At 33.3% G+C, this 12,870-nt stretch overlaps 2 protein-coding genes across 6 annotated transcripts in view; one reads left to right on the forward strand and one right to left on the reverse strand.

Annotated features, from left to right (window-relative positions):
• The window catches only part of LOC101895370 (syndecan), a 577,194-nt gene that overhangs the window by 254,355 nt on the left and 309,969 nt on the right, over positions 1-12,870 (reverse strand). The gene's annotated exons all lie outside the window — the stretch shown is intronic.
• LOC131803893 (uncharacterized) lies at positions 9,869-12,198 on the forward strand. 2 transcript variants are annotated; one of them, XM_059125758.1, is made up of 5 exons: positions 9,869-11,020; positions 11,078-11,218; positions 11,278-11,490; positions 11,562-11,912; positions 11,966-12,198. In XM_059125758.1, exons 2-5 carry the CDS (start codon positions 11,099-11,101, stop codon positions 12,134-12,136), a joined length of 855 nt encoding a protein of 284 aa, XP_058981741.1. In that variant the 5' UTR covers positions 9,869-11,020; positions 11,078-11,098; the 3' UTR covers positions 12,137-12,198. The 2 variants fall into 2 exon arrangements, with proteins under 2 accessions (XP_058981741.1, XP_058981740.1); XM_059125757.1 differs by having other exon boundaries at positions 9,869-11,218; positions 11,562-12,198.

The raw sequence follows: 12,870 nt of genomic DNA on the forward strand, positions 1-12,870 counted from the left end.
AAAAAAAAAAACAAATCTGATAAAGAGACAGCAATGCTCTACAAGAGAGGTAGGAAATGTGACACCTAACTATTCTCTGCACCGCTCCAAAGTTTTCTCCATTGTGGAGTTGCAAAATTAAATATTTTAAATATTCTCAAACACGTCACGTCAAATGAAGAACGCGACTGACAATGTCAAGAAACGAAACGATGAAATCACGTTTCAAATAAAATCTAGGAATTTGGAAAATTTGTTTTTCACACTTTTATTAAAGAAAAAAATGAAAATCTAAAGAAAAATGGGAAAATGCAAAGCATTTTATATATATGTGCTGTTGATATGTTTTTCCACTAAAAAGAAGAAGAAGAGAAAAAAAGGAGAAGCGAAAAATAGATTTCCTTGTAAGTAATGCAACGACAATTGCTGTTATTTGCTTGCGAGGGCATCAGTGCATGCTGAGAGCATGCAGGAGAAAATCACACACAAAATATTTATAAGATTCAACTGAAAAATATATTATTTTTCCAAAACGGAATAAATGCAAAAAAGGAGAAGAAACAAGCAAAAGAGCTTTAAGTTTGGCCGGCCCGAACTTTGAGTACCCTCCACCATTTGTAACGAATTTGGCAATTCTCAAAAACAAGAAAATTCGTTAAACAAATCTGTTAAAAAATTAGGGTCTATATAATAATAATTTGTCATAAGCCATTACAATATTCAAATGCGAAACTTAACAAAAAATCGGTAACAATGTAGCTAAAATCGTTAAAATACCGCATATCGGGAGGTGGGGTTATATGGAGGCTATACGAAGACGAGGACCGGCAATTAACATTTTCTGTCTCAGGCTGTAGCATCCATTACGAACACCAAATACCGAATTTGAAAGAATTCCGGTGAATAATGTCGGTATAATCATTAAAATACCGAATGTAGGGAGGTACCGTTATATGGGGGCTATACGAAGACGTGAACCTGCACAGACAATTTTCTGTCTTTATCTGTAGTATCCATTACCAAATTTGAAACAATTCCGGTGAATAATGTTGCTAAAATCTAAAATACCGAATATCGGGAGGTACCGTTATATGGAGGCTATACGAAGACGTGGACCGGCACAGACAATTTTCTGTCTTAGGCTGTAGTATCCATTACGGAATTTTAATACCAAATGTTAGACAATTCCGGTGAATAATGTCGCCAAAATCATCGAAATTCCGAATATCGGGAGATACCATTATGTGGGAGCTATACGCAGACGTGGACCGGCACAGACAATTTTCTGTAATAGGCTGTAGTATCCATTAAGAAATTCAAATACCAAATTTAAAAGAATTTCGGTGAATAATGTCGGTATAATCATTAAAATACTGAATATCGTGAGGTACCATTATGTGGGAGCTATACGAAGACGTGGACCTGCACAGACAATTTTCTGCCTTTGGCTGTAGTACCCATTACGAACTGCAAATACCAAATTTAAAACAATTCCGGTGAAAAATGTCGCTAAAATTATCAAAATTCCGACTATCGGAAGGTACCATTATGTGGGAGCCATACGAAGACGTGGACCTGCACACACAATTTTCTGTCTTAGGCTGTAATACCCATCACGAACTGCAAATACCAAATTTAAAAGAATTTCGGTGAATAATGTCGGTATAATCATCAAAATTCGGTTTATCGGGAGATACCGTTATATGTGGGCCGTGGACCGGCACAGACAATTTTCAATACCAACAGTAATGCAGATATAACATACATTTCAGTAAAATTTTATCAATCTATTTCAATTCGTTCGGAAGCTAGAGAGATTTCCACAGACGGATAGACGGACGAACATCGCTAAATCGACATAGAATTTTATGCTGATCAAGGACACATATACTTTGTGGGGTCTAAAATGTATATTTCGAGGTATTGCAAACGGAATGACAAACTTAATATACCCTCCATACTATGGTGGAGGGTATAAAAATAAACACCTACCTGGAAAACAATTTCAATATTTAAATGAATTTAAATGAATCTCATCGTTTTGTTTGCAAATGTCAGAAATTCCGTTGAAAGGATATGAATGTTGTTTTTCTGCATATTTTTTTTCTTCGTTCTCAAATTTTCGATAAAAAGTCTGTTCACCTCCATTTGACAAGTTCATGATGACTTCCGTTGGCATTCGCAGAAATAGACAAGCCAAAGAATCCTGGCAGGCTGCAGTACTTGCAAATAAAAGATGGAAGCAATACATCCACTCAACAGGATGTGGATAATGGCAATGTGTTCTAGGTACTATGAAAAAAAAAAAAAACTTTACTTCTTTTTCTTTGGCAATTCCATTCACATTTCTTTGACTTTTTGTAAAAGGGCAACATAATGGAAATTTTACAATAGGATATTGTAAGGACCAAGGTATGATTGCATATCACAGTTAAAGATGAATAGGCTATAAATGAATCATGAAATGTAGCTGAAGAAATAACACAAAGAAGGATCTTCAATTGGAAAACATAAGAAAAATTGTGATGGTAAAAATGTTACCTTTGATAGGGTCCTTCGAAAAAAAAACACTTTTTAACAAAAAACACTTGGTAGTCAAAGGGTCGTTAAAACAGGTAAAAAAGTATAAGTTGGCAGTTGTCGACAGATGTATATCCTCAGCCAATGTTCGATTATTTAAATATTTTTTGACTTATTTTATGATTATTCAAATCGTTGTTCTTCTAAAGAGTAGGTTCCGAAGACATGGGCCAAAATTTTTGCATTTCACATCGGACCTAAATAAATATGATATTAATATTGAGACGTGCCAGCGCTGGAGTATATTGACTACATCCTTCACTCTATATGAGATAATTTTTTGAAAATGTTAAAATGTACGTTACCCCTGATATAGGCGACCGAAATATTCCGTTTTCATGCATTATTTAATATAGATAAAAATATTGATATGGTATTGGTATTATCGGTACCAGAAGAAATGGTCCAGAAGGAGTGGACCGATAAATCCCATCTTCACAGTTAATAGAAGTAGAAAGTATTATAAGCGTTCTAATTTTTCAAAATTATTACCCTTTGTAAGGAAGGTACTTGATGGAGTCGACCGATATTGCCCACTTTCGCACCTGACCTAGCACTGATGTAAATATTCGATTTTTGCACCGTTGGAATAAAATCGGATTATCCTCACTCTTTCTGTGTAGTAAAATATTTTTTTTACCTTTTGTGGGGGAGGCAACAGAAGGAGTACACCAATTTGGCCCATCTCGGAACTCTATCCAAGTTCGATAAAAATATTACGATGTACCAATTTTGGACCAAATCGAATACTCCCTTTGAGAGTTATTGTGCGCACCAGCCAGACAGAGAGACATACGGACAGAGAGACATCGCTAAGTCGACTCCAAATGACTTGAAATGGATATGGTCCAAAGAGACTTAGACCTAACACCATTAATCCGATGAGGCATGTTTTGACCGTATCAAATGATAGGGTGAAATAAAAAAGACTGCAGCAAAGAGAAACGCCATAATTTTTACATTTTTCTAAATTTTATTCAATGAAAGCAAAAAATGTCGGAAACAGCATCAGATTTTAGAATAAGTTTAAATTTGTTCACATTGGTCACCTTTGGCATAGAATTATGGCCTTCAAACTGCCAATGAAACCGTCACACGCTGCTCGAATGTTGCTCTGCGATATTTTGGCCCATTCCCGGCGAAGCGCTTGCTTAAGGTGATCGACACTTTGGTATTTTTTAATGCCAACCTTACTTTCCAAAATACTCCAGACACCATAGTCTAAGGGATTGGTATCCGTTGGTGGCCGTTGTGCGCTGGAAATGAAGCGGGGAATTTCATTTTGTAACCATTCTTGGGTGGCGCGTGCTGAGTGCGATGGTGCTAAGTCCTGTTGGAATGTCCAAGGTATGCCCGTCAAAATGTCTGCGTTCCCAAGACTTTAATACACCCTCCAGAATGTTTTCGCGTTAGCATTCTGTATTTATTCTGATGACATTTAATACGAGATGTCGATTAATATGAGCGGAAAGCGACCATCGGTTGCTTTTATGTTATGTCGGTCCACACCATCATCATGGCCGGCGCTTGACTTCACCTGACCTCTTTGGCAAATAAACAATGAATGTTTTCTCATCGGAGAAAACCAAATTCGGCAGTTCAACACTTTCGTTTGGCAAAGTGAAGCTACTCTTCAGCTCTTTTGAGGCTATTTTCTTTCCTTTGCGGTGTAAGTTTTTGCACTTTTTGGAATTCCAATGACCTTAACCCGAGCTCATTTTTCAATATTTGCCGTTTTTCGGCCACTGCGACGCGGGTTTCGATCAAGTCGCTTCTTTACTTTTCGAACCATTTCTGTTGATGTTGCTGTTTTCTTCCGTCCACTTCCTTCACATATGTCGGGCTACGCTACCAGTATCACGGTAATGAGCGATGGTACGAGACACAAAATATTTATTCTGATTTAAATGCTGGAGTGCTCTAACGATAGCCACTTACGGGTTTCCAGCCAAATATAAAGAAATCACACTATCACGCTTGAATTCCATCACGAATAACTTTTTTCTGGAAACTTCTCACCAAAACGCATCTGACGCTTGTAAACAATAAAATGAGCTATCACTGGAATAATTTTAACAGCTGTTGGACGAGTGACTTAGAAATGACAGCAATCTGAAGTTGGTTGCAGTTTTTTTCATCTCTTCCAGTATATCCTTTTTAGACATATGGCTGTGGGTACAAATATGTTATTGTAATTGCAAGGTGTGATGGACAGATTATTCTTCACAATACTAACTTAGGAAGTCAGATAATTTTTTAAAAAATCCAAAACATTACTTGAAAAATTATACTCACTTCTAGTCTTTAAAAAATAATTCCTGAAAAAATATTCTTTAAAAAATCCACGTCTGTTTCATCCTTTTAAAAAATAATCTTTAAAATATCCACGTCTGTTTGGTCCTTTGAAAAAAATATTCTTTAAAAAATCCACGTCTGTTTGGTCCTTTGAAAAAAATATTCTTTAAAAAATCCACGTCTGTTTGATCCTTTTAAAAAAATAATCTTTAAAAAACCCACGTCCTTTGAATATTCTCCTGGAAATCCTTGCCCTCTATTTTTTTTTAAATTCAATTCGAAGAAGTATTAGTTAAAACCGTTTGTTTGATCCTTAAAAATCTACGTTAAGTATCCTGTTTGTCCTTTAAAAGTACTCTATAAAAATCCCCTTTTGGTGTCCCTGTTTGTTCTTTACAAAAATCCAGATCCTTCAGAAACATATAGCCTTTAACATCCAAGTAGTTTGAAAAAATATAATTAATAAAAACCGTGTATGTTCGGTCCTTAATAAAATACGCCTTCAAAAAGCCACGTCTGTTTGGTCCTTGAAAAAAACACTCCTTCGAAAATCCACATCTGTTTGATATTTTGAACATTTTTCTATAAATCAATCATTCATTTGATGCAATGAAATTAAATATGACTATGTTGATTTTCCATTTTCAAAATGAAAATTTATATGACAATGTATGTGAGCTTTATTTGTCCAACGAGGTGTTCAAGTAGTGGTAATACAAAAGAAAATATCAATAATTCGTCCTTCGTTTTTTTGCGAAAATAAAACAGAAATATTGTAATTTACATGCTGGCATTTACATTAACATTGACATATAAATTAACCACTCGTACGCACACACACACACACAATCACACGCACTTGGGCACGTCCTTCAACATTGAAATAAAAATAAAGATGGCCCATCATTTCAGTCCTGTGGCTAAATGGTTCGAATGTGAATTTCTGTGGCTGTACCATAGTGGATCCGTGTGTGTGTGCTTAAGGCATTGTATTAAGTCATTTAATACCTTCTGGGCTCCACAATACTGGTAAATGATATTTCCATTATTCAGAGAAATACAGAGATCGGTGGGTGGTCGGTTTTCCCAGGGAATAATTTGTTGATTTTTTTCCCTCATTTTTTTTTTTTGCAGTCCTTTTTTCCTGTCATTTGCCTTTTCTTCTTCGGCTGGTCCGTCTCCTCCTGAGGTAATTATAAATGTGTGTTTACTCTACAAAATGAAATGGACTTCAAGTGAAAGAATGTTGTCGCCTTTGTTGTTGTCAATAAACCAAAAAATAAAAAAATAAAAAGAAGGACAGAAACATAAAAATTGTTGATGTTTACTTCCAGGAAGTGAAAAAGAAAAGTCCTGACAAAAAGAACCAAAAAAAGAACACACATGTCATTGTGCGTTAAGGATATTTTCTTTTGTGTGGCGTGTTCATTGCGACATGTCCTGAGGCGTATAATCAATGGCTCATGTACGTGAGATAATGAGTGCAGTTGGCCATTCATTCGATTATTGTCTTCAATTGTATACCTATCCCCATATGTCCTTTTCCGATTAATGACAATCATTTAATAATGAAATTATTATTTTCTCGTTTTTCTTTTTCTCTCTTTTCTGGAAGACAAAAGAAACTTGAGGTAAGTTGTCAAATAAAGGTTTACCTCCAGCCTCTGGATTTTGGCAATTTAATGAAGAAGTGACAAAATGACATTATTTTAATAAACCGTTGTCAGAAGCATTTGTCGCTCAGCGCGGTGGAAATATTTTTGCTTAAAAGGATCAATAGACCACAAAATGTGGAAACGTTTTCAGAGAATATTTTCTCAAGGATAAAAAAAGGAAATTTTTTTGAGGAACAAACAGACGTGGATTTTTTTAAAGATTATTTTTTTAAAGAACCAAATAGACGTGGATTTTTTGTAAAGATTTATTTTTCAAGAACTAAACAGATGGGGATTTTTTAAAAGAATATTTTTTCAAAGAAGAAAAATGTGTGGATTTTTTAAAGAATATTTTTTTAAAGGACCAAATAGACGTGGATTTTTTTAAGAATATTTTTTCAAGAAGTAAACAGATGTGGATTTTCTTAAAAATTATATTTTCAAAGAAGAAAAATGCGTGGATTATTAAAAAATATTTTTTCAAAGGACCAAATAGACGTGGATTTTTTAAAAAATATTTTTTTCAAAGCACTGAATAGACGTGGATTTTTTTAAAAATATTTTTTCAAAGGAATAGACGTGGATTTGTTTAAAAATATATTTTTAAAAGGAAGAAATAGACGTGGATTTTTTAAAGAATATTTTTTCAAAGGACCAATCAGACGTGGATTTTTTAAAGAATATTTTTTTCAAAGGACCAAAAAGACGTGGATTTTTTAAAGAATATTTTTTCAAAGGACCAAAAAGATGAGCATTTTTTTAAAGAATATTGTTTCAAGGACTTAACCGACGTGGATTTTTTTAAAAAATCTTTTTTCAAAGTACCAAAGAGACGTGAATTTTTTAAAGAATATTTCTTCAAAGGACCAAATCGACGTGGATTTTTTAAAAATTATTTTTTCAAGGGACCAAATAGACGTGAAATTTTTAAAAATATTTTTTCAAAGGACCCAAAAGACATTGTTTTTTTAAAGAATATTTTTTCAAAGGACCCAAAAGACATTGTTTTTTTAAAGAATATTTTTTCAAAGGACCAAAAGACATGGATTTTTTTAAAGAATATTTTTTCAATAGTAAACTGACGTGGATTTTTTTAAAGAATATTTTTTCAATAGTGAACTGACGTGGATTTTTAAAAGAATATTTTTTCAAGAGTAAACAGACGTGGTTTTTTAAAAGAATATTTTTTCAAGAGTAAAAAGACGTGGATTTTTTTAAAGAATATTTTTTCAAGAGTAAACAGACGTGGATTTTTTAAAAGAATATTTTTTCAAGAGTAAACAGACGTGGTTTTTTAAAAGAATATTTTTTCAAGAGTAAACAGACGTGTTTTTTTAAAAGAATATTTTTTTAAGAGTAAACAGACGTGGTTTTTTAAAAGAATATTTTTTCAAGAGTAAACAGACGTTGTTTTTTAAAAGAATATTTTTTCAAGAGTAAACAGACGTGGATTTTTAAAATAATTTTTTTCAAGGAAGAGAAAGACGAAGGTTTTTTAAAAATTGACCCAAAAAATCAAGGATGGATTTTTAAAATAATATTTTTCAAGGATCCAGCTGACGTGGACCTTTAAAAGAAATCAAGGATCCAACAGACGTGAATTTAAAAAAATTAAGGATCCAACGGATGTGGATTTAAAAAATATTAAGGGTCCAAAAAAACGTGGATTAAAAAAATCAAGGATCAAAAAAACGTGGATTTAAATGAAATCAAGGTTTGAAAAGACGTAGATTTAAAAAAAAAAAACAAGGATTTTTATAAGAATGATTTTTTTTTCAACGATCCAACATTCGTGAATTAAAATAAATCAAGGATCCAACGGAATCTAAAAAAAATTATTGAAGGATCCAACAGACGTGGATTTTTAAAATAATTTTTTATTCAAGGATCCAACAGACGTCGATTTTAAAAATACTTTTTATTCAAGGATCTTAAAAATAATCTTTATTCAAGGATCTACCAGACGTGGATTTTTAAAATATTTTTTTATTCAATAATTCAACAGACGTCGATTTTAAAAATAATTTTTATTCAAGGATCCAACCGACGTTGTTTTTAAAATAATTTTTTATTCAAGGATCCAGCCAACGTCGTTTTTAAAATAATTTTTATTTAAGGATCCAACAGCCGTGGATTTTTAAAATAATTTTTTATTCAAGAATCCAACCGACGTCGTTTTTAAAATAATTTTTTATTCAAGGATCCAACCGACGTCGTTTTTAAAATAATTTTTATTTAAGGATCCAACCGACGTCGTTTTTAAAATAATTTTTATTCAAGGATCCAACAGACTTGGATAAAAAAATATTCAATGATCCAGCTTATGTGGATAATTTTTATTTTTAGTAGCAACAAAGAAAATATAAAACTAATATAATATTGCGTTTGTTATTTTTGTTCCCTCTATCATCAACAGTTTTGCCAATACCGGAAACATTATGTCGGCAAATGTGTCCGTATCCATATATCTGCGTTTGTGTGTGTGTGTTGGGTTGTCTATTGGTTGCTTCGGTTTGTTATTGCACCCAACTCAGCCGTTTTATTGCACATATGTTTGACTTGTGTCTGTGTGTGGTCGATTTTATGATGGCATAACTGTATGTATCTGTGTACAACATTTTTACCATTTCACAGGCACCGCAGCCAGCAATCGGTTTGACTGTCATTGTTTCCGGTACAATATATTTGTTTCGTCACTTCGTCTCTGTGCCATTTTGCCGGTATCCTGTGTTTAGCTCACTTTTTCATCCCCTTCTCACCACCACTCGTCTCCGACATCAATGAAGCTGGGTTGGTCCCTGCGATATTGCAGTTTTGCAACATTTCAAATATATTTTCCGCAAATGGGAATGCACCCAAAAACATTGGGGGGCAACCCTAAGAAAATGGAGAATGGAGCCAAAGGCAAAAGTAGAAGGATACTATGGGAGAGAGCCGTGGAGAGCAGAGAATAAAGTCAAAAATGCATAAAACTATAGAAATAGGTTTGCCATGATTTATATCCTGCAGTATTTTAAATAATAACGCAAGCATTACATTTTAGAGTTATTATCCTTTTTGGCCATGTGGTATGTGTGCGTGTGTGTGTGTGTGTATGTGTGGTACCAGTAGTAGTACTGCCTGTGTATTTTGGGGAGGGGTAATGTGATTGATTTGATTTTTATAATGGCACATCTTGAAATAATGGTTTCCTTTTTATTTGTTTCTTTGTTTTCTTTTTCCTTTTGCTTCTGTTGTATTCATTTATTTTAGCTATTTTTGGGGATGGGAGATGGATTTTTGCAAGTGCTTGCATTTCGTTTTGTCTTGTTTCACTTTTGTATAAAGTAAAATAAAATGACCCAAAAATTATTGTTTCTTGGGATTTAGGGATAATTTATGTTGGCAAAGCAAAAAAGCTGAGTTATTTTAGATTTATATTTGAGGATTTTTTTTTTTAATTTTTTACATATATTTTTGAAGGACTTTTTCAGCAGAAAAGATAATAATTTAAAAAAAAAAAAATTAAGGACTTTGTCAGCGGAAAACGCCATTAAAAAAAAAAAAAACATTTTAAATCCAGTACACCATAAAACTTGATTTTTTTTTAAAGTATTTTCTTACAGACCAAAACATGGATTATCCATTATATACACTGAGGGAAAAATCCCGTTGCGAAATCAAGCACGTATGTTGTCATTTTCGCAACGACCCGTTGTTATATTTTTCAACAACGGCTGTTGGTGAATTGTGCACGAACGTGCTCAAATTGACACCGAGACGTGGTCAACTTTCGGTACCAACAACAGCCGTGCTTAATTTGTCCATTTGTAATATTGGTAATTGCAGCCGATTACACACGAGTAAAAAATGACAACGGTGGTGCATGATTCACACACGGTCGTTGTCAATATGACACCGGTCGTGTATGAATTATGCACCACCACCTGCATAATGATGCACCACCGTTGTTACTTTGTACACCGACGTGCATGAATCGTACACGATCGTTGCCATTTTAGCAACTACCGTGTATGAATCATGCACCACCGTTGTCATTTTTTTTACTCGTGTGCAATCGGCTGCATATTTACCATTTTTTCCGTGTTATTGAAAGAGAAAGGACGCATTGTGCAAAAAATTTATTGAAAATGAATAATAATTCGCAAGATCCTCAAAATATCATTGGTGAGTTGTTAGAAATCGATGGCAATATTGTTGTGGTTCGCGATACAAACCATTGCAGCAGTCAAGATGCGGAAAACAATGAGGACGATTATATGTTAAGGGAGTTCTTAAAAGGAATAAATATGGAGTCGCTTTTTGAACAATTAAAAGGTAAGTAAATAAAAATGAATTTTTCAGTTAATCAGTGTAATTAACAAAGAATTTTCTTTTTTGTTCTTTTAGCATCACATGTAACATTTCGCAGCTTGCAGTACTTGAAAAAAGAAGATTTAAAGGAAGCAGTGCCACCATTGGGACTGCGTGTTGAATTCAGAGAAAAGCTCTTTGCTTGGAAAAAACGAAAGGTACGTATTATTTGTTTTACAGAGTTGAACTCAGTATTAATATTGTCATAACAATAGCTCGGGATTGATGACGAAACTATGTCAGTTCCATCTAAAATAGGTGAATGGTGGAAACGCAACGAGACACCTGCAAGTACTCCTGGTACTCCCGACACTACAGGTTCGAACTGCTCAAAAGCCAAAGGAATTTTGTCAGAGGTAAGGTAAGAGTAATATTTGTGTAAGCATAGTTAATGTAGTTTTTTTATTTAATATAGGATCTAACGGAATTGTTAACACATACCTCGAAGGGGAAACTAGCGCTTGAATGTAGTAGCGTTAATAAGAAATTAAGTGACGAGCAAAGAGATGATATAATTAATATAATTATTGAAGATATTTTAACCAACAATGTTACTCTTTACACTCAAGACTATATGCGCATATTGGATGAAATTTGTTCCGTTTTTCCTCTTGAAAACGAAATGAGGGTAAGATTAACAATATAAACAACGTATCTGATTATGTAGTTTCTTAACTTATAATATGTCTTTATTTTTAGGATTATTATTACATTTCAAGAAAAGGAAAGAACAACGCAAGCGGAAAACTTTATGCCAAGTATAGAAACAAGAAGTCCAAAAGAATAAAGCTTTTGATTTCCGAGCCTAGCACAAGCAAAGCAGCAACTCACACATCTCCTAATTTTTGTAACAAAGATGTTCCCGAAATTGATGAATCAGTTGAAAATTCATTGAAAGCTTCCTTACTAAGAGAATGTAATGATTGGGGATCGATCTGCGAAAAATGGAAAAGATCTTTTAACATACGGCAAAGAGATATAAAAAATTTAAGTAGCCATACATTTCTCCTTGAATGGACGAAGTTGTCCGATGCAAGAGCTTCAGAATTGGTAAGTAGCCATGAGCTATTTATTTGTATATGGATACTAATGTTTCGTTTTAGGTCAACATTGATTTCGATATTATGTATCCACAGAAAGGCAATCTTCTACTTTCTAAATGGGACCAATTTAAGAAAAAAATTTACAATTATTATGGGAAAAATATTCATAACGAACATTGCAAACAACTCTTCGCAAATGTTTTGACGGCAAGCAGCATAGGTAAATTTTAATTCCTGATTTATCATAAACATTAAAAGTAATATTTATTTTATATTTCGGTTGCAGATGCTCAAGATTATATATACGCAATACTGTTGAATTCAGTTTTACCATCACCTGCTAGGTTTAAATGTGGAAACGGTAAATTACGAAAAAAAGTAACAATAGCTGATTCGCAGGAAAGTTTCGTACTGCGACTACCGACAATTAACGATTATAAAAGGCAAATTGATACAGTCACTGAAAAGTATTACAATGCTGGATTAACTATACAGCCATTTATAATTGTGGAGGGTTTGTCCGATTTCAATATAAAAGGTTTTTATGTTTTTTTTAACCACAATTTGTTAAAATTTCAATCGTTCCTCGAATGTTTAGATACATGTTTTAAAATTTTTCATGCACTTTCTTTAAAATATCCAAATGCCTGCCAAATTCCATGGATTTTTATCCAAAAATATTTTTATGAAATTAATACTGTATATGATATAAAATCAGTTAATTTGACTTCACTTATTAATTTCTGCAACAATAATTAAAGTACAATTCAAAATGTATATTTGCTTTCGTTGCCGTAAGCATTTTGATAAGGCAAATCTTTTAATAGCTCATTTGAAAACAGACCATTTAATGTCCACTAAATTTTTAAAAGTACAATGCGTTCAGGACAACTGTAAGCAAACATTTACAAAATTTACGTCATTCAGAATTCATTTAGAAAAACTTCACAAGAATCACACAAAAG

This window comes from Musca domestica, unplaced genomic scaffold, assembly GCF_030504385.1.
Source record: "Musca domestica strain aabys unplaced genomic scaffold, Musca_domestica.polishedcontigs.V.1.1 35, whole genome shotgun sequence".
Lineage (NCBI taxonomy): Eukaryota > Metazoa > Arthropoda > Insecta > Diptera > Muscidae > Musca > Musca domestica.